The 21234-nt window shown below is 57.5% G+C and overlaps 1 protein-coding gene across 1 annotated transcript in view; it reads right to left on the bottom strand.

The window, feature by feature from the left end:
- Positions 1-21234, bottom strand: part of NCOR2 (nuclear receptor corepressor 2) — a 221230-nt gene that overhangs the window by 139068 nt on the left and 60928 nt on the right. The window contains exons 3-5 of the mRNA XM_079943178.1: positions 12076-12293; positions 5948-6075; positions 2304-2481 (exon numbers count right to left, since the gene is read on the bottom strand). Coding sequence (XP_079799304.1) covers positions 2304-2481; positions 5948-6075; positions 12076-12180 — 411 coding nt within the window. The 5' untranslated portion in view covers positions 12181-12293. The remainder of the gene's footprint in view (positions 1-2303; positions 2482-5947; positions 6076-12075; positions 12294-21234) is intronic.

Here is a 21234-nt window from a genome sequence, read left to right on the forward strand (position 1 = left end):
TGTGCCTGAAGCCAACAACCCCTCGATTTCAGTTATATGAGCAGGACTCCTGCCTAAACCTGCTTGACATGGGTTTTCTGTCCCTTTCAGCCAACAGGGCCCAAAAGACAAGAGATTTTCAGAAATGGTGCTGTTTGTGATGATTCTAAAGTCCCAGAACAAAGTTCGGTGAATTCCAAAGGCAGCCTCTGATGCCACAGGACTCCAGAGGCTGAAGGCCATGGAAGCATTATAAAACAGGACATTTTTATATTGCATATTTTTATATGAAAAAGGAACACAGCCGGGGCCGGTGGGGAGGGAGGTGCTGTTTAAAAAAAAAAAAAAAAATCCCATCAAATTCCCATCTCACGTACCCAGCTGAATTCTACACAGCAGATGCAAAAAACATCTGAACTCCCTCAGAGTTGTGTTTCTCCCCTGGCTTCTTCCCTTGCCCAAAATTTGCTCATACTTTCCAAATGTTCTTAACAGCCTGGAGCAATTACTGTAGTTGGTCCAGCCAGGCCCCTACACTGGGCCCATCACTCCCCCACACCCATGGGGTCCAGGAAGAGAAGAGAGAGAAAGACAGACAGACAGACACAGAGACAGAGATAGAGAGAAACAGAAATACGGAGACAGACAGACACAGACACACACACACACACACACCCCAGGCAGAGAAAGACAGAGACACAGGGACAGAGAGACAGAGACATACAGAGACAGAAGCGAAGACTGAGAAGGACCCACAGAGGGAGAGGAAGCATCCCCAGGGAGCCCTAAGAAGGAGGACAAGCACAGAGCCACTGTCAGGCCTGGAGACCCTCAGATGGACCCACAGGTCTGAGGACTCAGAGCCCAGTTCTGGAGAGATGCGCGGCAGGCAGCAGAGGCCCAACAGGGCTGTCCAGAGACACCCGTCAGCCTGTTCTCTGGGCAGAACCAGACACGAGCACAGGGATATGGCCCACTCGGGGCTCTGGTCCCTCGTGGGGGGTGGACATCAAGCATCCCTGGTGTGGCCCTGTGCCCCCCTTCACATGCACCCCACTCCCCTACTGCCCAAGACCCACTTCAGGGAATAGCTTTTCCAATGGCAACAGCCCTCCCAGGAGGCTGAGCAGTGATGGAATCTATGAGGAGCAGGCTAACACAGGGATGGCAGAATGGCAGGCACAGGGGACCAGAGGGGAAGCCCGAGGTGGGACAGCCCAGTGGGCAGGTCTGGGCTACAGACCCGGGCTGCCTGGGCTTCAGGGCCTGCTCCCCACTTCCCAGTGACCGTGGGTGAGTGGCTCTCTTAGCCTGGGGCCCCGCCTATAAAAGGTGATCGCAGACCGGGCTTCATCAGGCTGGAAAGGCACAATGGAAGGACACTCACGCTCAGCACAGTAGCCGGCACACAGTCAGGGCCTCCATGTTAGCTTGTCATCATCATCGTGACCACCCCGGGAAACCCCTTTCCTGTCAGCCCCCCGATGAAGAACTGGCCTCAGCCTGAAACCCCACCAATCCAGTGTCGGGCAGAGAAGAGGATCCAGCAGGTCCGAGTGGGCCACTTCCCTCCCCTGTCCTGGCTCCCAGGCCCCACCCACCCTCACTGGTGCTGCAGTGAGATGAGCACTGACCTCACTCGGCAGCTGGGCGGCCGTTAATGAGCTAATGTGCATGCTCATGGTCATGAAGGAGCATAAACGCACTGCACAGCACGTGCGGAAAGGACATCCATCACACAGCCGGCCAAGGATGAGCGTATCATCCGGCCACAGTCCCTGCCCCACCCTAGGCAGTGACAGTGAAATGACAGCCTCTGAGGCAGCTGGGGGACCCCAGGGGACAGAAGCATCTGGGCCACTGGCTGTGATTCCTCCGTTTAGATAGAGAGCAAATGAGCTTCTAGCGTGGACGGTCCTGAGGCTCACTGAAATAGCAGGAAAACCTCTCTCAGCAGCAAACCATGAGTGCTTAATCTGTGCACATTCTCCCGCTCCATCTCAGCTCAACTTTCTGCTTAAAGAAGAGTAAAATGCAGGTGCCTCCAGGGCACAGTGATCTCCACGGGCTGGACACACTCCGGCAGCTGGAGGGGGCAGTGGGGGAAGCGGTCCCTCTCCAGCCAAGAAATGGCCCACGGAGCCAAGCTCGTCCCTGGACCCTCCTCTGGCTGCCCAGCCTCTGCACACCCCGGGCTCAGCCCTTCTCCCAGCCTTCGCCCAAGCCATCCCCCCAGCCCAGCATGCCTACCCCCTCCCTTGTTCCCCGCCCAATCACAGCAGCACCCAAACCCTCAGAAGAGCTCCCGGCTGAGCAGGCCTTACCTTGGACAGGTCCTCGGAGCCCCCGGGCTGGCCAGCGGCCAACAGGGGCGAGGGCCGCAGCAGGGGGTCAGGCAGCAGCTCCAGGCGAGGGCGCTTGCTCTCCAGGAATTCCATCTCCGACTTGCCCAGCTCAGGCAGGTATGAGTGCGACTCGGGTCGCAGGTGAAGCTCCTGGGACCTGTGGGGGGCAAGGGCGCACGGCATCACGTCTGCTGCCCGTCCTGCGGGAGGAGTGCCCATCTGCTCAAGGGCACACAGAGAGGCAGGACTCAACTACAGCTCTGTCTTCCTCCGAGTCAGCATTCACTAACTACGTTTACAGCAAGAGAACGTACTGGTGATGGATTCTCTGCTCCCTCACTGAGTGTGGCCCCCAGACCAGCCCCTCCTGACGCTGCTTACAAATGCAGAATCTTGAACGCCACCCCAGACCTATTGAAGCTGACTCTGCGTTGAAACAAGATCCCTGGTGATTCACGGGGAAAGTCTGAAAAACACTGTGGGTCTAACACAGACGATAACACACATGACGCTGTTTGCAAATCACTTGCCCAAAGCAGACATCACTAGCTGATCACAGCACTCTGGCTGCTCAACCTGGCCTTGCCTCCTTTGCAAGTCAGCCCAGCAGCCTTATGCAGAGATAGGAGCTGTCCAGCCTAATCACTCCCAACTAACTCTCCTTAACCCTCCTCCCCAGTTTGCAGAGGAGGAAACTAGCCCAGAGAGGCCATGGCCTTGCCTGAGCACACACAGCTGAGCCACAACTCCCAGCCTCCACCTCCAGCTCCTGCCCAAATACTGCCCCTGCTGAAATGCTTTTCCAGTTGATGTTTTTTGCCCAATAAACTTAGAATAGAATCCAAACGCATTCCCCCCACACTCAGGCCCTGCCTGGTCTGGCCCTTGTTCACCTTGCCCACTGCATTCCTGCCTCAGGGGCTGTGCGCTGGCTAGGCTGGAACACTTCCACACCAGCTCCTTCCATGCTGCCTCTCCTCTTCCTTCCTGTCCCAGTGCATGGGGCGTCTCCTCCTAACAGCAGTCTCCCTGCCCACCAGATACGCCCCGTCTCACCCCATCTTGTTTTCTCCTTCTTTCTTTGCAGCCATCACCATCTGCGTGTTGCTTCATGCATGTTTGGGGGCCGCCTCCCCCGTCCCAGAGTGTCTGCTCCACAAGGGCAGGGACATTCATCTGTCTAAGGCCTGACATACAGCAGGCGTTCAATCAGTGCGTGTAGACTGAATGAATGTTACTGACTGCAGTGTGGGCTGAGGCTATGCTGCCGTCCTCTCCTCCCTGGGGGGCCCGTCTCTCGCCAAAGCCAGGTCACAAGATGCCCCTCCTGCCCACCTGAGAACCAACAGCTTCACAATTACAAGATGCCCTGCAGGAAGCAGGTGGAATCCACATTGAAACATGAAAAGGGCACCATCATAGGTTAGTGTCCCCCCAGAATTCATGTCATCCCAGAACATCGGAATGTGACCTTCTTTGGAGGTAGGGTCTTTGCAGACGTAATTAACTGAGATGAGGTCATACTGGATTAAGTTGGGACCTAGACTCGATGACAAGCGTCCTCCAAAGAAGGGCCGAGGACACAGACACAGAGGGGGGCAGAGACTGGGGTGATGCAGCAGCAGGTCAAGGAACACCTTGGGCCTCCAGCAGCTGGCAGAGGCCGGGAGCAGGTCCTCTCCCAGAGCCTTCGGAGGGAGTGCGGCCCTGCTGGCGTCTGGCTTTCAGACTTCTGTCCCCCAGGAACTGGGAGAGAACATGTTTCTGCTGTTTTAAACCACCCGGTGCAGAGGGACTGAAGCCATGGCCCGCGGCAGTGGCCTCCCTGCAGGGCCCTGGATGCCTCCATGCAGCTGCGGCAGCACAGAAGGCCCAGGCCAGCTCTCCGCAACTCTGGTCCCACCTAGGCCATCCCTCAACCTCGCAGCCTCAGCAAGGCGACGAAGGAAGAGACGATGGGACAGGGCCCCTGGGCCAGCCCAGCCTCAGCGGTCCCTGCTTGCCCCTAGAATCACTGCACATGGCCGGAAGGATCTGAGGGTGGAAGTTATATCCTGGCCCTCCTATGCGTACCTCCCATAGTGCCCTCGAAGTTCACCCTCCCGGCCCCCAGCCACCTGGCTCAGCCCAGCCCCCCGGCCTCCTCGCCTTTCCGGAACACGCCAAGCACATGCCCACCTCCAGGCCTTTGCACGCGTTGCTCCCTCCACCTGGAAGGTCTTCACCCGGCTCTCTGAGCGGCTGGCTAGTTAGTGGCCAAGCATCTCTCCCCTGAGAGGCCTTTCGCGGCCTCTCCAGCCAAAGAGCAGCCCTTCCCTGCCCTGCAGGAAACACGTCACCTGCCTCGTTCTGGAGGCACCTTGTGCGTTTGTTGCACCTCCCCTGCTAGACTGTGGGCTTCCTGCAGGCACGGCTGCCTGTTTAAGTGCCCGCTGGCAGCCCACAGCCTACAGTAGGCCATCGCGTGTTAGAAGCTCAGGACTCTCGAGAGTTCCCTGGTGGCCTAGTGGTTAGGATTCCAGGCTTTCAGTGCCGTGGCCTGGGTTCAGTCCCTGGTCGGGGAACTGAGATCCCACAAGCCACGTGGTGTGACAAAAAGAAGCAGCAGACCACCTAGAGGCGTGGGATAGGGAGGGTGGGAGGCAGGGAGACGCAAGAGGGAGGAGATATGGGAACATATGTATATGTATAACTGATTCACTTTGTTATAAAGCAGAAACTAACACAGCATTGTAAAGCAATTATACTCCAATAAAGATGTTAAAAAAACATTTATATACATAATTTTGTCACAAAGAAGTATGATAGTGTGATCAATAAAAGATTTTCAAGCATAAAAAAAAAAAAAAAAGAAGTAGGGGCTTCCCTGGTGGCACAGTGGTTGAGAGTCCGCCTGCCGATGCAGGGGACACGGGTTCGTGCCCCGGTCCGGGAAGTTCCCACATGCTGTGGAGCGGCTGAGCCCGTGAGCCGTGGCCGCTGAGCCTGTGCGTCCGGAGCCTGTGCTCCGCAACGGGAGAGGCCACAACAGTGAGAGGCCCGCGTACCGCAAAAAAAAAAAAAAAAAGAAGCAGCAAAAAAAAAAAAGAAGCAGCAGCAGCTCACGACTCTTAGCAATTAGAGCTGTTACTGTCTCAGGCACCTTGGGGCCCTGCTCTGGCCTTGGCCCTCCCCTCACTGGGTCCCCACCCGTATGGCTTGCTCTCTCCCACCTGGATTTAAGGAAGGCAAGGCAGGCCCACAGGCCCAGGCTGCCAGCTGAGGGATGGCAGAGGACTCGGAGAAAAGGGGATGACAAAGGGATGGGAGGAAAGGGGCTCCCCATGTGCACCCAGCTGTGGACAGTCACTCCCAACCAGCAACCCAGCCCCACTCCCCTACTTTTTGGCGGTCACCCCCTCCTGCCTGGGCCACACACCCAGAGGCCACTGCAGGCTCACAGCGGGAAATCCAAGGGCCACATGGCTCTTCCCTGCCCATCCCCAGCCCTGTCCCAGTCACAGCCGCACCAGGACAAGGGCACAGCCTGACACCCCTTTGTTTAACACCGACCCTGCGAGCTCTTCATGAGCACAGGCCTCCACTTCCCCGTCTGAGCAATGGACGCACAAACCCCTCCTCACCTTTCATTCCCGGGCTGAAATTCGGACAGCAGGGAGGGCCTCCTCCGCTGGGGCTGGATGATGGAGCCAGGCGACAGGTGTGAAGTGTAGTCACGGGGGTGGTGCTGGTAGTCAAGCAGCCCGACGTCCTGCAGCAGAGGACACAGGCCAGTGGGCACCCATCCCGCCGCGGTGCAGCCCACACGGCGAGGCAGCGCCAGAGCCCCCTGCCCGGTGCTGCTTCTGTACCTGCGGCCCCTCCCGCGTCCTCTCCCGGCCCTCCGACCCAGTCCAGCCAGAGGACATTCCTGGGGCCAATCGCCAAGGAGAAGTGACACATTCAGCTAAAGGACACCTGGTCCTGCCCTCTTTCCAGATGAGACAACCGAGCCCACGTGTTAGCAGAGACAAATGGAAAACGGCACAACCTGCAAGTCTGCCATGGGTGCAAGTGACACAGCAAGACACGGGCATCCACGCCACGGCAAATGCTGACGGTCTGCAAGCCTCAAAGACCAGATTCCAAAACAAAGCCCCGACGTGGGAGTCCCCCATGTTACAGAGGGAAAACCTACACACGTGTGTCACACAGGCAAGCATAGCTCAAAGTCAGAAGAATAAACTCCAGGCAAAACATGCCTTCTTCAGTAATATGCCATCCATTACCCATTGCCATCTTTGGAAAAACTAAACACTAACAAATTCGATGTACCCCGATTAGCAACTACACCCTGATTTGAGACATGTTAAAATGTTTTTTTAAAAAAAAGAAAGATAGAAAAGAGAAGCCTTTCAAAGGAGAAAACAGGACAGGCTTCCTATGTGTACCAATCCAAATCGATTAGTTGTGCCTGCAGAGAACACCCAGTTATACTGTGGGGTGGCAATCAATTAGTGATGTCTGACACGAGTAAGGCTTGGGAAAGCGTGGGATTGTAGGTGATTTGTTTTCTTCTTGGCACCCTTCTTAATTCTCCCAATTTTCCAAAAAAATCTAGTCATTCTTTTGCTGTCTGGCTTTTTTTTTTTTAAGCAGTTATTTCTGCAAAGAGAATTAGATGATACCACGTAGGTGTGTTGGAAATGTATGTGTTTCAGACCCTCCAAAACAAACACATGTAAGAGGCCGGGAGGCTGGAGGCGAGAGAGGATGAGTAACTAGAATCAAGAGGGATCCTGTCAACCTCAGAGGCTGGAAATGAGGGAAGGGCCTTCCTGGGCAGCCCGATGTGGAAGCAAGAAGCTGCCCGGCCTCGGGCTAGAGGTATCTGTCCATCCCTTAAACTCTCTGAGCCTCAGTTTCTTCATCAGTGGAATGGATGCCTGAATTCCCCGGTGGTCTAGTGGTTGGGACTCCGCGCTTCCACTGCAGGGGGCACGGGTTCAATCCCTGGTCGGGGAACTAAGATCCCGCACGCTGCGCGGCGCGCCCAAAAAAAAAAGAAAGAAAACTGAAATGGACGCCTGACCCAGATGGAAGGTGGCCTCTGTGTCTCCAACCAAGCATCCCCCTTAACTCTCCAAGGGTTTCCCTGAAGACTGAGGGCAGCTTCCAGAAGACAGAGGACTCAGCCTCCCCCCTCCACCACACTCCACGATGTCGTGCACGAGGCACCGGGTGCTAATGACGGAACTAGAAGAAAGGGCTGGAGGGAGGGGGCGGCAGCTTCTGGGATCATGCCGGCACGGCTGCCAGGCACAGATCCGGTATGCACACGCATGCAGAGGTGTGAGAAGAAATCGGCAAGCACTGCAGAATGCTGGGAGGAAAATTCCCTCTCACACAAAAGCAAAATGAACAAAGCAGCAGAGAGGCAGACGGTCCAATCCCTTGGGAGAGGGCCCCGGCAGGACGGCGCCTACCACTGCCAACAGAGGCGGGAAAAGGCGCACGGCCCCTGGCGCTCCCGAGGCAGGGGCATGGGCGGCCACTGCATGAACCCTTCTGGCCTCAGTTTCTCAGTCTGGGAAGCAAGCAGGATGACCTCATTAGCACGGTCCCTCCAAGGACCATCTTGGGGGCCATTTCTGTGGTGTCCACACTGATCTCCACCCCAGGAAGGCAAGAACTGGGGAGACCCCAAGAGAGACCGAAGGTGGGGCTCACTGTGGTCACAGGAGCCTGAAGACACCAGGCACTCAGGCTAGAAACCGCCAGCCACGTCTCAGAACACGAGAACCCTCCCCATGTTAACAAGACATTCCAACCCCACCTGCTGCCCTCACACATGTACGTGGCCCAAGCAGGCTCCTGCGTCCCTGACCCTTGGTCTGGGGGGAGCGCCGAAGACGAGAGGATTCAGTTCCTACTTGAGAGCTTGTTGACGGGACCGCGGCATCTGAGCGCACGGCCAACACAGTCCTGCTGGCCTCGGCCTAGACCCATCCCCGTGCCCGCGAACTGCGTCACGTGCGGAAGGACCATGTATCCATTTGTGACAAACTGGAAATGAAACAGACTGGTCCTTCCCACAGAGAGCCTGATAAGCACTGATCTAGGGCAGGAGTCAGCAAACGGGGCCCAAGGCCAAAGCCAGGCTCGGCCTGTTTCGTCAGGTGTCACTGGCACACGGCCACGGCCATCCCTGTACGTGCTGGCTGAGCTGCTTTCATGCTAGGATGGCAGCAGTGCCGGAGTAGCTGTGACCGAGACCGAGTGGCCGGAGAAGCCTGAAATATTTACAGAGAAGGTTTGCCAGTCCCTCCTCCAGAGGAAAAGCCCACAGTGTACCCTGGGGGCCATTCGCAAAAGGATACTAGTGGGCACGTTGTCGTCATGACAGCAGCAGCATCAAAGTCATCAACACTGCACTGTATCAGTCGCGCTTACTCAGCCCGGGCGTTGTGCAGAGGCCTCTGCACGTGTCAACTAACTTGATCCTCAGGGTCTTAGAACTACCCTCGCTCAACTGATGGGGAAACTGAGCCACAGGGCGGTAAGACCACTCATCCAAAGTTTCACAGCTAGGAAGTCACTGAAGCAGGATATGAATGCCAGCGGTCTGGCTCCAGAGTCTGTGCTCTGAAAAGCCCTTCTAACACTAAGGCACAGAGAGGCTAAGTAACTTGCCTAAGGCCACACAGCAGGCAGGAGTGGCGCTGGGATCGATTCCCGTGTCTTTGGACTTTATTTAACACATTCATTTAGTGCAAAGATTGCAGGAACTCGAGAGAGCTCAGGGGGTCCCGCGGGGCTTGGGAGAGAAGGCAGAATCGAGCTGGGCTCTAGAAAGCTGGAAAGGAGACAAGGAGGGGAGGATGTGTTGCGACCCTCAATCCTGGGAGACCCTCAGTGCCAGGAGCCCGCCAGGACCCTCAGGGAAAGATGTGGGGTCCTGATACTGTGAGCGAGGGAAGCCGAGACCACAGAGAAGGAGAGAACAGGGCTCAGAGAGGCTCCGAGGGTGGAGCAGGTGGGATTGAACGAGCCATGCGTACCGGCACCATGAAGAGAGGCTCGGAGTGTGCCTGAGGCTGGGTCAGGGTAAGCACACCTGGAACTGAGCCCTCCATCTGCGCCGGCGTAACACACCAGGCAGCCTGGACATGACACAGGCTGAGGTACAGGCCAGCAGAGAAGGCGGCTCCCACCGCCCCTCTCAGAGTGCAGAGCCTCCTTGGTCTCCTGCCACCCCGCCAGGAGGAGAGAGGCGGCTGCCACGTACAGACACCGCCCCGGGCACCTCGCAAACATCCGCCAGTGATGCTTAGGCCCACAACACCCATACTGCAGCTGGGAAAACTGGGGCTGCCCCCACGGGGTTAAGCGAGCAGCCAGATGTCACAAGGTGAGTTGGAGGAACAGGGATTCAAAGCCACATCTGGAGGTTCTTCTGGGCGCTGGGCGGGGGGGACTCGCCATCAAAGCAGCCCCATGCCCAGACACCCTGGAAGAAGCCTCCAGGGCCAGGAGGTGCCACCCTGGATGGAAGCCTGTTGGGAGCAGGTACGGGAGTGAGCTGAGTCCCAGGAAGGTCACAGGTCACGGTGTCCAGGCCCCGCCCCCTCAGCCCAGCAGACCTGCCTCAACTACTGTACAAGGAGCTGGGTTCCCACCTGGCCCTTGGATGGGGCATTTGCCTTCCACGCCTTTTTCCCTTTTCCTCCGCCCTCTGTCTTCCAAAAACCCTCTGCCCCCCAAAATGGGGGCATCTCACAAACCCTGCCTGTACAGTGGGCTGGCGGTAAGGGGTTAGGGGGCACAGGGCTGCAGGGGGACCTCCAGATTACAGTCCCAACACTCACCTCTCACCAGCCAAAGAACAGTGGCTCCAGCCCCGGACACATGCCCAGGAGAGCAAGACCCCCCCCAGGACGCCTAGAATTCTTGTTCCTGCCTTTCCAGTAACAAGCAGGGGCCCCCAGCTGGGTCGCCCAAGCACGAGGCAGGGTGATCAGGACGTGGGGCCCCACTGCTGCCACCACACGGGATAAGGATGCCCTGCCTCGTAGCTACCCAGGGCCCCTGCCCACCCCCGGCGTCAGCCCCCTGCCTGGAGGAAGTGACCACTGGGTCCTACCCGGCCCCATCCTGCATCACTGACAGCCCAGCGGGAAAAGTGCGGGCGGTGTCTGAGATCAGCTGCTGACTCCACGTGACTGCGAGAGGGCCCAGCTGGGGCAAAGGATGGGGGGGTTGCAGGACGGCAGGGGCCATAAGGACTCAAGGACTAACCGAGTCTGGGCCCTTGGGGAGGGAGTGGGAGCGGGGTAGGAATCTGGCAGGAGGGGACGAGAAAGAAGAGAAACCAGAGGCAACTGCCAGGAGCCCCCAGGGGAGGCAGCCCCTCCAAGCAGCTGCAGTGACAGTGACAATATTGCAAGTGGACACAGCTGGCTGAGTGTCTGCCAGGCTCTGTCATGAGGACCTTCCGCAGATCATCACGTTTAATCCCCGGGAGAATCTAGGAGACAGATGCTCTCATTACTCCATTCTACGGATGACCAACCGAGGCTCAGAATCACTAAGCGACTTGTCCTGTTTCCTCACCTGCAAAATGTTCCCCACCTACCAAGTGCAGAGCATACGCGTACCCTCACTTCAGTGATAAAGAGAAGCGAGTGCAACTGTATACGTAAAGGGCATAAACAAAACGCTCACCCTGTAGTAAGCACTCGACGACAATGCTTACTTTTGTGATTGTGATTATGATAAAGGTGCTGACCACACATCACAGCAAAGGGCCCCCAAGAGCACAGTCCTCGGCCCTGGGCACACAGTAGGTGACCAGTAAACAGTCACCCATTTCACAGGGGCTCAGAGTCCTGAAGCGGAAGCCGACTGCCTTCTCACGGTGATTTAACCCGAGGCCTATCGTTTAACCTCCCGGCCTCAGTCTCCTCATCTGCGAAATGGGACGATAATGCAAGGTGCTCTTTCATCGGGTTGTTTGTGAGGATTCCACGACCCCATCCAGAATGTGCCCGTTTATCACAGCTGGCTCTCAAAAGCATCTTGGGGGCCCAAATCCTCAAGAGGTCGCTGTTCTTGGGACACCCTCAGGCTGGTCCGCTGGGCTCATATGCAGAAACATCTCGCTCGTGGAAGGTAGAAAAGCCCTACCATGCCACTTCCTCTCCGCATCTTAGGAGGGACCACACCAGTCAAGCAGGACAGATCCAGGCGTGTTCACACAGGGGTCGGCACAGCAAGCTCTGACCCCAGCTGCAACCCTCACAGTCCCTCACCAAGCAGCCAGGAGGCCAAACGGGGGAGGCCCAGGACCCCGAGAGCCCTCTGGCAAGCCCCTGAGGATACAGAACATAACCAAGCCTCATCCTCAGGGCCACATGCAACTAGAGATAAAGTCAGGAAAGGAGGCCCCCGCTAGGAGGTGGACAGAGTGGGGTGCAGCTCGGAAGAGCTGACCAACGGTACTTCCCTGGCAGTCCAATGTTTAAGACTCTATGCTTCCACTGCAGGGGGCACGGGTTCGATCCCCGGTCAGGGAACGAAGATCTCACAGGCCATGCGGCGCAGCAAAACATTTTTTTTAAAAAAGAAAGAGCTGACCAAGGGCACGCCCGCCCCCTCCCCAGCAGGCCAACCCCCCCCCCCCCGCCACTCACACAACGATGGGGAGAAATAGGAACCCAGGGACAAGAGAAGGCCCCAAAGGTGACCCCAGGTGCACATTTGTGCCGCTTACCGTGTGTGGCCGGGCGATCTGCACGGGGTAGGAAACGCCGTGGGGCGGGTAACGGGGCTCGGTGGCCCTCCACGTCTGTGCCACGGGCTGCGTGGACCCCGACATGGTGGTGGGCGTCCAGGGGGGCTCGTGGGCCCCTGTAAGCTCCCTCTCAATGGTCTCCGAGGATTAAAAGCCAGTCTCCGTCATCTGCTCGAGGGCCACCCTGTCCCAGGCACCTGTGAGACCAGAAAAGCAAAAGCGAGATCAGTCCCAGGGTGGCTGCTCCCTGCAGACCCTGGCGGGGCCCCAAGTCCTTCCTGTGGCCCCTGTGAGGAAGAGAGAGCAGACAGGGTCCTCCGGGACCCCCCTCCATGCCACTGGCAAGCTCCGTGCCCACCGACAGCAGCGGGAGACGCCACGTGGTGTCTGGGGCCTCTCCAAGCCACAGGCCAGCAGCTGCGGCACAAGCCACATCGGTGACAGCCGTGTCCTCCCCGCCGCCAAGGCCCTCGTTCAGCAGGCACGGGAGCTCTAACTCTGCGGGCATTGCCCCCACAACCCCCCCATGGCTCCCAAGCACCCTCAGCACACCCCACCCCACCCCAAGTCCTCTGCCAGTTTGAGTCACCAGGGCAAGGTTCCCCGAAAGCACCTGGCAGCTCAGGCAGGCGACTGCTGTCCCGGGAGGGGAAAAGTCCGTACACCCGTCCAGGGTGATGGCGGTGAACAGGGTCGGCTCGGGCAGAACACAGGTCACCGTGTAACCCCGGGCAAGGTCGGGCCTGCCTGGGCCTCCCAGTGACCCTCTGGGGAGGGTGAGTGACACTACGACGGGGGAGCAGGACAGATGTGAGGTTGGCCCGGACGTGAACTGAGAGCGAAGCGACTGGGAGCCCGAGGGCCACAGTGGGAAAACAGCCGAGGACACGGATGAGAGCCGGCTGGGCCCCCTGTGCCTCCCGGAGGGGCAGGCAAAGGATGCTGTCCACGGGGAAGAAAGCACTCATGTGTCCATGATGGAAGGAGTCCACTGGCTTTACAGATGGGGAAACTGAGGCCCAGGAAGAAGAAAGGACTCAAGTCAAGAGAGCAAGAGAGCCCCTGGTCAGAAGGGGCCTTTGCCCAGAAATCTCCGGGGGGCCCCAACCTCTCCAGGACCCTTCTCTCTCTTCTCCGCCAGCCACTGCTCAATGCAGCCTGCCCAAGGTTATAACTGGCTCCGCCGCCCAGGCCCGGGCTGAAAGCCGGGCAGGTCTCAGGCCTCCTCCACACTCAGCCACTCAGAAAAGGGGTGTCCATCAGGCCCCTGCCATGTGCAAACCCCCCACTCACACCCGCCACCCAGGAGCTAAGGAGAATCCAAGATGGCGCAGGGGCCCGGCACCTGGATGCCCCATGTGATGTTCCCTCTCGGGCTGGGGTTGCATCTCATGTGTACCCCCAGCTCCCTGTACTTTCATCACAACGTCCCTCATCGTCCTGCCCTCCACTGACAACTGTTTCAAGGGCGTGGACGCCCTAAACCTCTGCCCTTTGGAGGCCTGATGTGGAGGGATATTGGGGGGGAGGATTGAGATCATGGTGGTCAAAGGAAGAACAAGACCCCCTTCCCTCCCACCTGGGGGCCATGACTGCATCCCACTTCCCACCCCCATCTCCTGCTACAGTAGACTCGACTTTCTTTTTTTAGCAACCATCTTCCCTCCCCAGACTCCAGGAGTGATCATGTGATCTGGGCCTGGCCAATCAGATTCCTGCTGCCCCTGGGCCAGCGATTGGTTCAGGGATGGGCATCTGACCCAATCTGAGCCAATGAGAGTCAGTCTTGAGACTCTGAGAAGGAACCAGAAACAGGCACTATCCACTGGGGCTGTAAGCCAGGAGGGTGAAAGCCTGGCGCTCTCGGGGACCACCATTTGGCAGGGACCTACCCGAGACCATACTCCCAGGAAGGCAGATCTGAAGGGTAGAGAGAGCACAGCTGGGTCCTGATACAGCCATGCCTGAAGGCAGATCAAAGCTGCTTCTTCATTTAGGGAAGCCAAGGCACTCCTTCTGTGTGTTTTGCCTTTGCCAGCCCAACCCAGCTTTCTGTCACTTTGCCATCAAAAGTTCTGACTCACCCAGAGAAGGAGGGAGTCACAAAGGAGGCAACCTTTCCATCGGGTGCTGTCAATCCTTCCAACACTGCAAAGCCAAAGAATTCCAGAGCCCAAACTGCCACACCTATGACCACCTCAGGAAAAAAGCCCACGTGGACTTTTCCCAGACACCGCGACAGGGTGCACTGCGTAATTCTTATGAACGTGGGAACAGTCCTGCTCAGCAAATGGGAGCTACTGTTACTACAGTCACTAGTTCTGTCACTGCAGTAGCTGCAGCCCGGTCACAGTGATGTTGTGGACATGGAAGGGAGGCAGAGCTGCCCCCGCCAGTCCCCACCAAGAGCAACGCGGCAGCCCTCCGGCAGCCCAGAGACAAGAGACTGGCCTTGGGAGAGGGGTCAGTTGTGGCCACCAGTGCTGGGCCCTGTCCCAGAATTCCCTGTGTCCCAGCTCATCACAAAGCCCAGCAGACCCTGGTGGTCTGATGCAGCAAAGCCAGCTCTATTCCGGCCTCTCTCTGGGTTTTTTTCGGGTTTTTTTGTTTTTGTTTGCGATACGCGGGCCTCTCACTGTTGTGGCCTCTCCCGTTGCAAAGCACAGGCTCCGGACGCACAGGCTCAGCGGCCGTGGCTCACGGGCCCAGCCGCTCCGCGGCATGTGGGATCTTCCCGGATCGGGGCACAAACCCGTGTCCCCTGCATCGGCAGGCGGACTCTCAACCACTGCGCCACCAGAGAAGCCCTCTCTCTGGGTTTTAAACGGTTGCCCGCTCTCTGCAAGAGGAAGAGAGCAGCACCTGGGCAGAGAGAAGCCCAATCTGCTTGCCTTTCCAAGGGCACCACGCGCAACTTCCAAGTTGCTATGTGACTTCGCATCGCATGAGGCGGTGAGAAGTCTAATTTACCAGCAGATTTCTAACCTCCTTTGCGTAATGAAAGGCCGACTGAGGGACGGCAGCCCCGGAAAGATGCTCACGGCGTGCACGGCATGTGGGCTCCAGACGCCAGGGAAGTGACACCTTTTCAAAGCAGCCCTGGAGAATCCTCGGCCACTTCCCCACCCTCCTCGCGCCAAGGCCTGGCTTCCCACGACCTCAACGTTCACAGAGTGTCCACCGCCGAGCTCGGGGTTCATGCCCCCACCACCCACCTGTCAGAGGATCACTCCGCCAGCTCCACGGCCCAGCATCCTCGTGTGCAGGTTGTCCCCGAAGCCAGGGGACTCTGGGGGTCTTGCACCTCCTGCATTCACCACGAGCTTATTTTAATAAGCTCCATTTCTATCGCCCCCAACCTTAGCCATATTTTTTGCCAACTTGAAAAAAAAAATTATTTTTAGGAAAACAGTTTGACAGTTCCTAAAAATGTTAAACATAGAATTACCGTAGGACCCAGCAATTCCACTCCTAGGCGTATACCCAAAAGAATGGAAAACAGAGACTGAAACGAACCAAGGTATTCACAGCAGCAGTATTCACTATAGCCAAAGGTGGAAACAACCCAAGTGCCCATCAACCAATGAGTGGAGAAAGAAACAGAACGTGGTCTATCTGTACAACGGAATATGATTCAGCTATAAAAAAGAACCGAGCACTGACACATGTCACAACGTGGATGAACCTTGCACACACGATGCTAAGTGAAAGAAGCCGGACACGAAAGGACAGATACCTTATGATTCCACGTATAGGAAATGTCCAGAATGATAAATCCACAGAGACAGAAAGCAGACCGGTGGGTGCCGAGGGCGGGGGGTGGGATGGAGGGGTGTGGAGCGACTCATGGGTATGAGGGTTACCATGCAATGACGGAAATGTTTCGAAACTAGATAAAAGCGGTGTTTGCATAACACTGTGAACGGCGGGGCAGGGGTGGGGATTAAGCTTCGACCTCATCAGCAGCATTGGAGGTGCGTGCCAGGAAAAAATATGACATTACTTCATCAAAGACAAGGGTAGGAGAGGATGCGAGCAATCCTTGGGGCGACGTTGGGGCTCCTGGATCTGGTCTCGGCTGAAAAGGGTTCTGAGAAATGGATCCAGGTCAGAGCAGGAGTGCGATACAGGGACCCCAATATCACTGCAGGGTCTGGGAGCTTTGGGGTCAGGAGAGGGTGGTGGACATCCGTTGATCTCCAGACCCTTTGGGGTCCCCACTGTGAGCTGAGCTCCAGGCTAGTGAACGAGGCAGCGTCCAGGCCACAGAGGGTCTCGGTGCCCCGGCGGACTGCAGACAACCAGCAAATAGTGACTTCTGAGAGCAGGCTGGGGGCTCTGGAAGCCTTGGGGAGGGCGAGGGGGTGGCAGAGAGAACTTTCTGGAGCGTGAACAAGACACAGCCGGGGGAGGGGGAAGTGGAGGGGGCTCCGGGCAGAGGCCACCACCTGAGCAAGACCCCGGAGATGAGACCAGGTATCTCGTGCTTGAGAAATTCATCAAGTCATTCAAGGCCCACGAACCATGGAAAGGATGGATTTTGTTCAAAGGGCAATGGGGAGCCACGGAAGGTGGTGGAGGGAGAGAAGAAAGGATCGGGGTGTTTGACAAGCAGGCGCCGTGAAGAGCGAGTGTGTAACCCAGAGGCCTGGGGGCTCTCGCAAGTGTCCCTGCACGAGATGGCACCAGTGGGATCGGGTTAGCAGGAACAGAGAAGCAGCAGCAGACGGCGTGCAAGTCGAGAAGGAGCCTGCCAGCCAAAGACACATCTTGCTCTGGGGGTGAGGGAGGCCGAGCAGCCCCCCAGGGACAGGGGCCTGTCATTCCCCCCTCAGGCAAGGTGCCTCGGGGCTCTGTCCTCAGTTTCCTCCACTGTAGACAGGGAACATGCATGTCCTCGCTCCACGGACCCAGGAGGACAGCACACCTGTGAAGGGTGCCTGGTAAACAGCAGGTGCTCAATAAGGCAAACTCAGCCACGTCAGGGCTCCGCGGGGAAGAGAGAGCGCTCTGGCGAGGTTAAGGACCGGCTTTGCCAGGTGGCATGCGATGCTGCCGAGTCCCACAGGACGGGGACGCCGCAAGCCCCACCGGGCCTCGCATATCCAAACCAAAAACCACGGGCCCACAGAGCCGGCTGGAGGAGGGCTGCAACTGCAGGCCCAGCCCATGCTGGGAGCACCCGTGCACACGGCCAGGGCCACGCAGCCACCCTGGGAGAGCCCCACAGGCTGTGGGTCTGATTCGGCAGCACCCCACAAGCCTGCCAAGCCCGTGTTCCATCCACGGAGAAAGCTCACTGCCTGTGATTCTGTGTCTGCCTTGCAGGGCCTAACATAGCGCCGGGCACACAGCAGGTGCTCAACGAACGAAGCTGTCAGGCGGAGGTGAGCGCCAGTAACACGAGGTGAGGCTGGAGCCCGCCACACCTGCATCCCCTGACCCTGCTGGGCAGAGGCCTCTTTCCGGGGGGGAAGTTTCCGTCCTGCCCGGACATCCCCTCTCGGGCCCCAGGCAAGACGGCCAGGGAGGCCACACCAAGACACATTCCACAGATTTTCCGAGTCAGAGCAGCCAGGCTCAGATCGGGGAGGGTGGGGTTATAGCCACTGGGGCTGGGATGTCTCTGAGGGCACGGGGAGGCGGAGGGGGCGTTTGCTAAGGGGCCGGAACGGAAGCTGAAATGTGCCTGGGAGCCTTCAGACCTGAGCCCAGGAAGATGAAAGGGGAGCTGTCTGCACTGCACACGCCTGACATTTTCTTGGAACTGACCGGACCGACGCTGGGACTTGTGGCAGGTGGGGAAGCTTCAGAATTTAAGGTCAGCTGCCAGCGCTGACCCGCGCGCTCCTCAGAATCCCCCGCGGCGCTGGAGTGGCCGCCAGGCCCACAGAGGGGACACGGTCTACGACACCCCACCCCAGCCAGCCTGTCTCGGGCCAGGGACACACAGGTGTGCTGGGAGCCTGTGGGCAGGGGCCCTGCCGGTCTCCTCAGTGTCTGACGTGTAGTGGCTGCTCCCTAAATGTTTGTTTTAATTGGCTGCTGACCCCCCATGAGGGGCGTGGTGCCTGGCACACAGTAGGTGTGTTATTTTCCTGGAGCTGCCATGACAAAACGCCACAAAGTGGATGGTTAAAGACAACAGAAGTGGATCCTCCCACTGACCTGGAGGCCAGAAGTCCAAACTCCAGGGGTCAGCAGGGCCACACTCCCTCCAGAGGCTCCAGGGGAGGATCCTTCCTTGTCCCTTCCAGCTCCTGGCGGCTCCAGGTTTCCTTGAGGCCCCATTGCTCCAATCTCTGCCCATCTTCACGTGGCCTTTTTTCCCATGTGCCTATGCTTGCCCTTCTTATAAGGACTCCAATTATATTTAAGGCCCACCCTCTCCAGTGTGACCTCATCTTAACTAATTACATCTGCAAGAGACCCTCTCTCCCAATCAAATCACACTCATAGGTTCCGGGTGGACGTGAATTTGGGGAGGACGTCATTTAACCCAATACAATAGGTGCTCAATAAATATTTGCTTTGTCCACTGCTATATCCCAGAGCCTGGCACAAAGTAGGCACCCAATAAATATCTACTAAACAAAAAGGTGTCAGGCGGCTTGGCCCGAGGAGAATGGAGACCCGGAGGCCAGCCCTGGGGCAGTGGAGGGCGGATGGGGCAGGACTTGAGGACAGAAGCAGTGCTGGGGTGTGAGGTTAAGCTGCTACGGAGACAGCAGCTAGGATGAAGCTGACTGCTCCCACCTTGTGTTTCTAGCTTCTGGCATGCTGTAAAAATCGGGGACCGGCCAAGCATTTGATGGCCACCTTCTGCAGGGGCTCACGGCACAGAAGAGACGCCCAGGAGCCCAGCTCTGAACTAAGTCAGAAGATGAAGATGGGAAGTGGCGTGGGGAGCCTCACCCGGCCTGGCTCACGGAGCCTGTATGGCCCACATGGACCGGGGCAAAGGCAAAGCTCCTGCCCCCTGCCCTGGCTGCTGCCCGCTGCCAACCACGCTTTACAGGCGCCTCCTGTGGGACAGGTGCCGGGACGCAGCAGAGAATAACAGACCCAAACTCCCCGCCCTCGCGGAGCTGACATTCCACTGGGTGAGACGGGAGTAATTATAGGGTGGTGGACAGTATCTGTGCTATGGAGAAAAACAGAAGCGTGAGGTGGGTAGGCAGGGGATGGGGGGTGAGGTGCAGTTTTAAAGTGGGTGGTCCGGGACAGCCTCACCGGAAGGCATCTTTAAGCAAAGTTGTGGAGGAGGGGAGAGAGGGAACCAGCAGATGTCTTGGAATGGTGTTCCAGGCAGAGGGGACAGCAAGTGCAAAGGCCCTGAGGTGGGAGAGGAACAGCAGGGGGACCCGAATGGTGAGAGCGGAGGTCACATGGGGCTTTCACTCCAAGTGAGATGGGAAGGATGCCACACCTCTGGGCAGGGGTGATATGAAGGGTCTCCTATATCAAACCTGCCCCTGGCATCTCTGCACTCAAGGAAACTTCAGCTGCGCCCCCTGTCAAGGAGCCACGGGTGCAGGCCTCTGTGCATAAAAGGGCTGACCCACCTGTAATCCTAACTCTGTTAAAGGAGGAAGACCAGCTTCCTTGCCCCTTACCTGGCAAAGAGGTCACTGGGCTCCCTAAGGAGGAGCCAGGACCCCACTCACAGCCTGTCCTTGGCCCTGCCTGAGGGGCGGTGGCCTGGAGTAGCTGAGGGTCACCATACTCAGAGCCAACTCAGGCTGCTGCCCACAGAGGTGCCACCTGCCCCCCGCAAGCTGGGACCAAGCTAACAAACCCATGCCAATGGGGTCTCCACACATCCTGGCCAATCAGGAAATTATTTGGGTATCTACAATGGGCAGGCACTGTTCCAAACACTGCAGCTACAGCAGCGAACCAGTCAGACAAAAAGGCTTGCCAGTCAGAGCTGACATCCAGTGACAGGTCTGTCCCAACAGGGAAAGCGCCCAGCCAGGTGCTCACTGGGAAATGGATGGATGGACGGACGAAGGGAGAATGGATGGACGGATGAAGGATTGATGCTAAGATGAATGAGAGATGGATGGATAAAGGAGAGGTAAAGGGAAGGGAGAGGGAGGACAGATGGATGGATGGATAGATGGAGGATGGATGGATGGATGGGCTAATCAACCAATGCATATCATTTTAACTGTTCCATTTTCCAGGGGTTTTCTGGTCTTACTTTTTTAACCAACCCCCAGAGCCAAGCGTGTCTTTATTCCACTAATATCCCCCCACGTCAGGCTCCCTGCAAGCCACCATGGGGGACACACAGAAGCACCGTCCTCCCCATGGCCCAAGCCCACACAAGTGCTCCCCAAGCCCCAGGCTGCTGGGCACAGAATCCCTGGGGAAAACTGCCTCTGGTCCCGAACTCCAGAAGCGCAAAGGGAGGGACTCAAGGCCCACCCTCCCCGGGGCACCACTTCTCCTCCTCAAGCCATAGCCAGCACCCCTCCCTCCTGGGGAAAAGGAGAAAAGAAAAGCCAGCCCACTCCAGCCTCAGAAACATCTCCCCTGTGGCCAAGGGATCTACAACCCCGGGTAACACGAGCCATCACGCCACACGCATGCGCCAAGCAACAGCCAGAACAACAGCTTCCCGTGGGCCCAGACTGTGGCCCAGACCCCGGATCTGCTCCCGCCGGGCAGTCTTCCAGGGACCTGCTTCCCCCTCCCCACCCAGCTCAGCCAGGCCCCAGCGGCCAGCTCAGCACGAGGCGCTATGAAGAGGATTTCACAGAAAAACCCCAACGTCTGGCTTCTCTGAAAACCAGGGACTCTCGCGTATTGCCAGTGGGGACGTAAAATGGTGCAATCTCTGCGGAAACCAGTCTGGCAGCGCCTCAGTAAGCTAAACACAGAGACGCCACAGGACCCGGCAATTCCACTCCCAGACATCCAGCCCCAGAAACGAAAACAGGTGACGAGACAAAACGCACATGAATGTTCACAGCAGTGCTATTCACAACAGCCAAAACGTATCCATAGAGACAACCCACATGTCCATCAACTGACGAGCAGATAAACAGAACGCGGCCCATCCATTCACTGGAATAGTATTTAGCCATGAAAAGGGGCATATACACCATGGAAACACCATGCCAAGCCACA

Source organism: Stenella coeruleoalba, assembly GCF_951394435.1.
Source record: "Stenella coeruleoalba genome assembly, chromosome: 14".
In the NCBI taxonomy this organism is placed as follows: domain Eukaryota; kingdom Metazoa; phylum Chordata; class Mammalia; order Artiodactyla; family Delphinidae; genus Stenella; species Stenella coeruleoalba.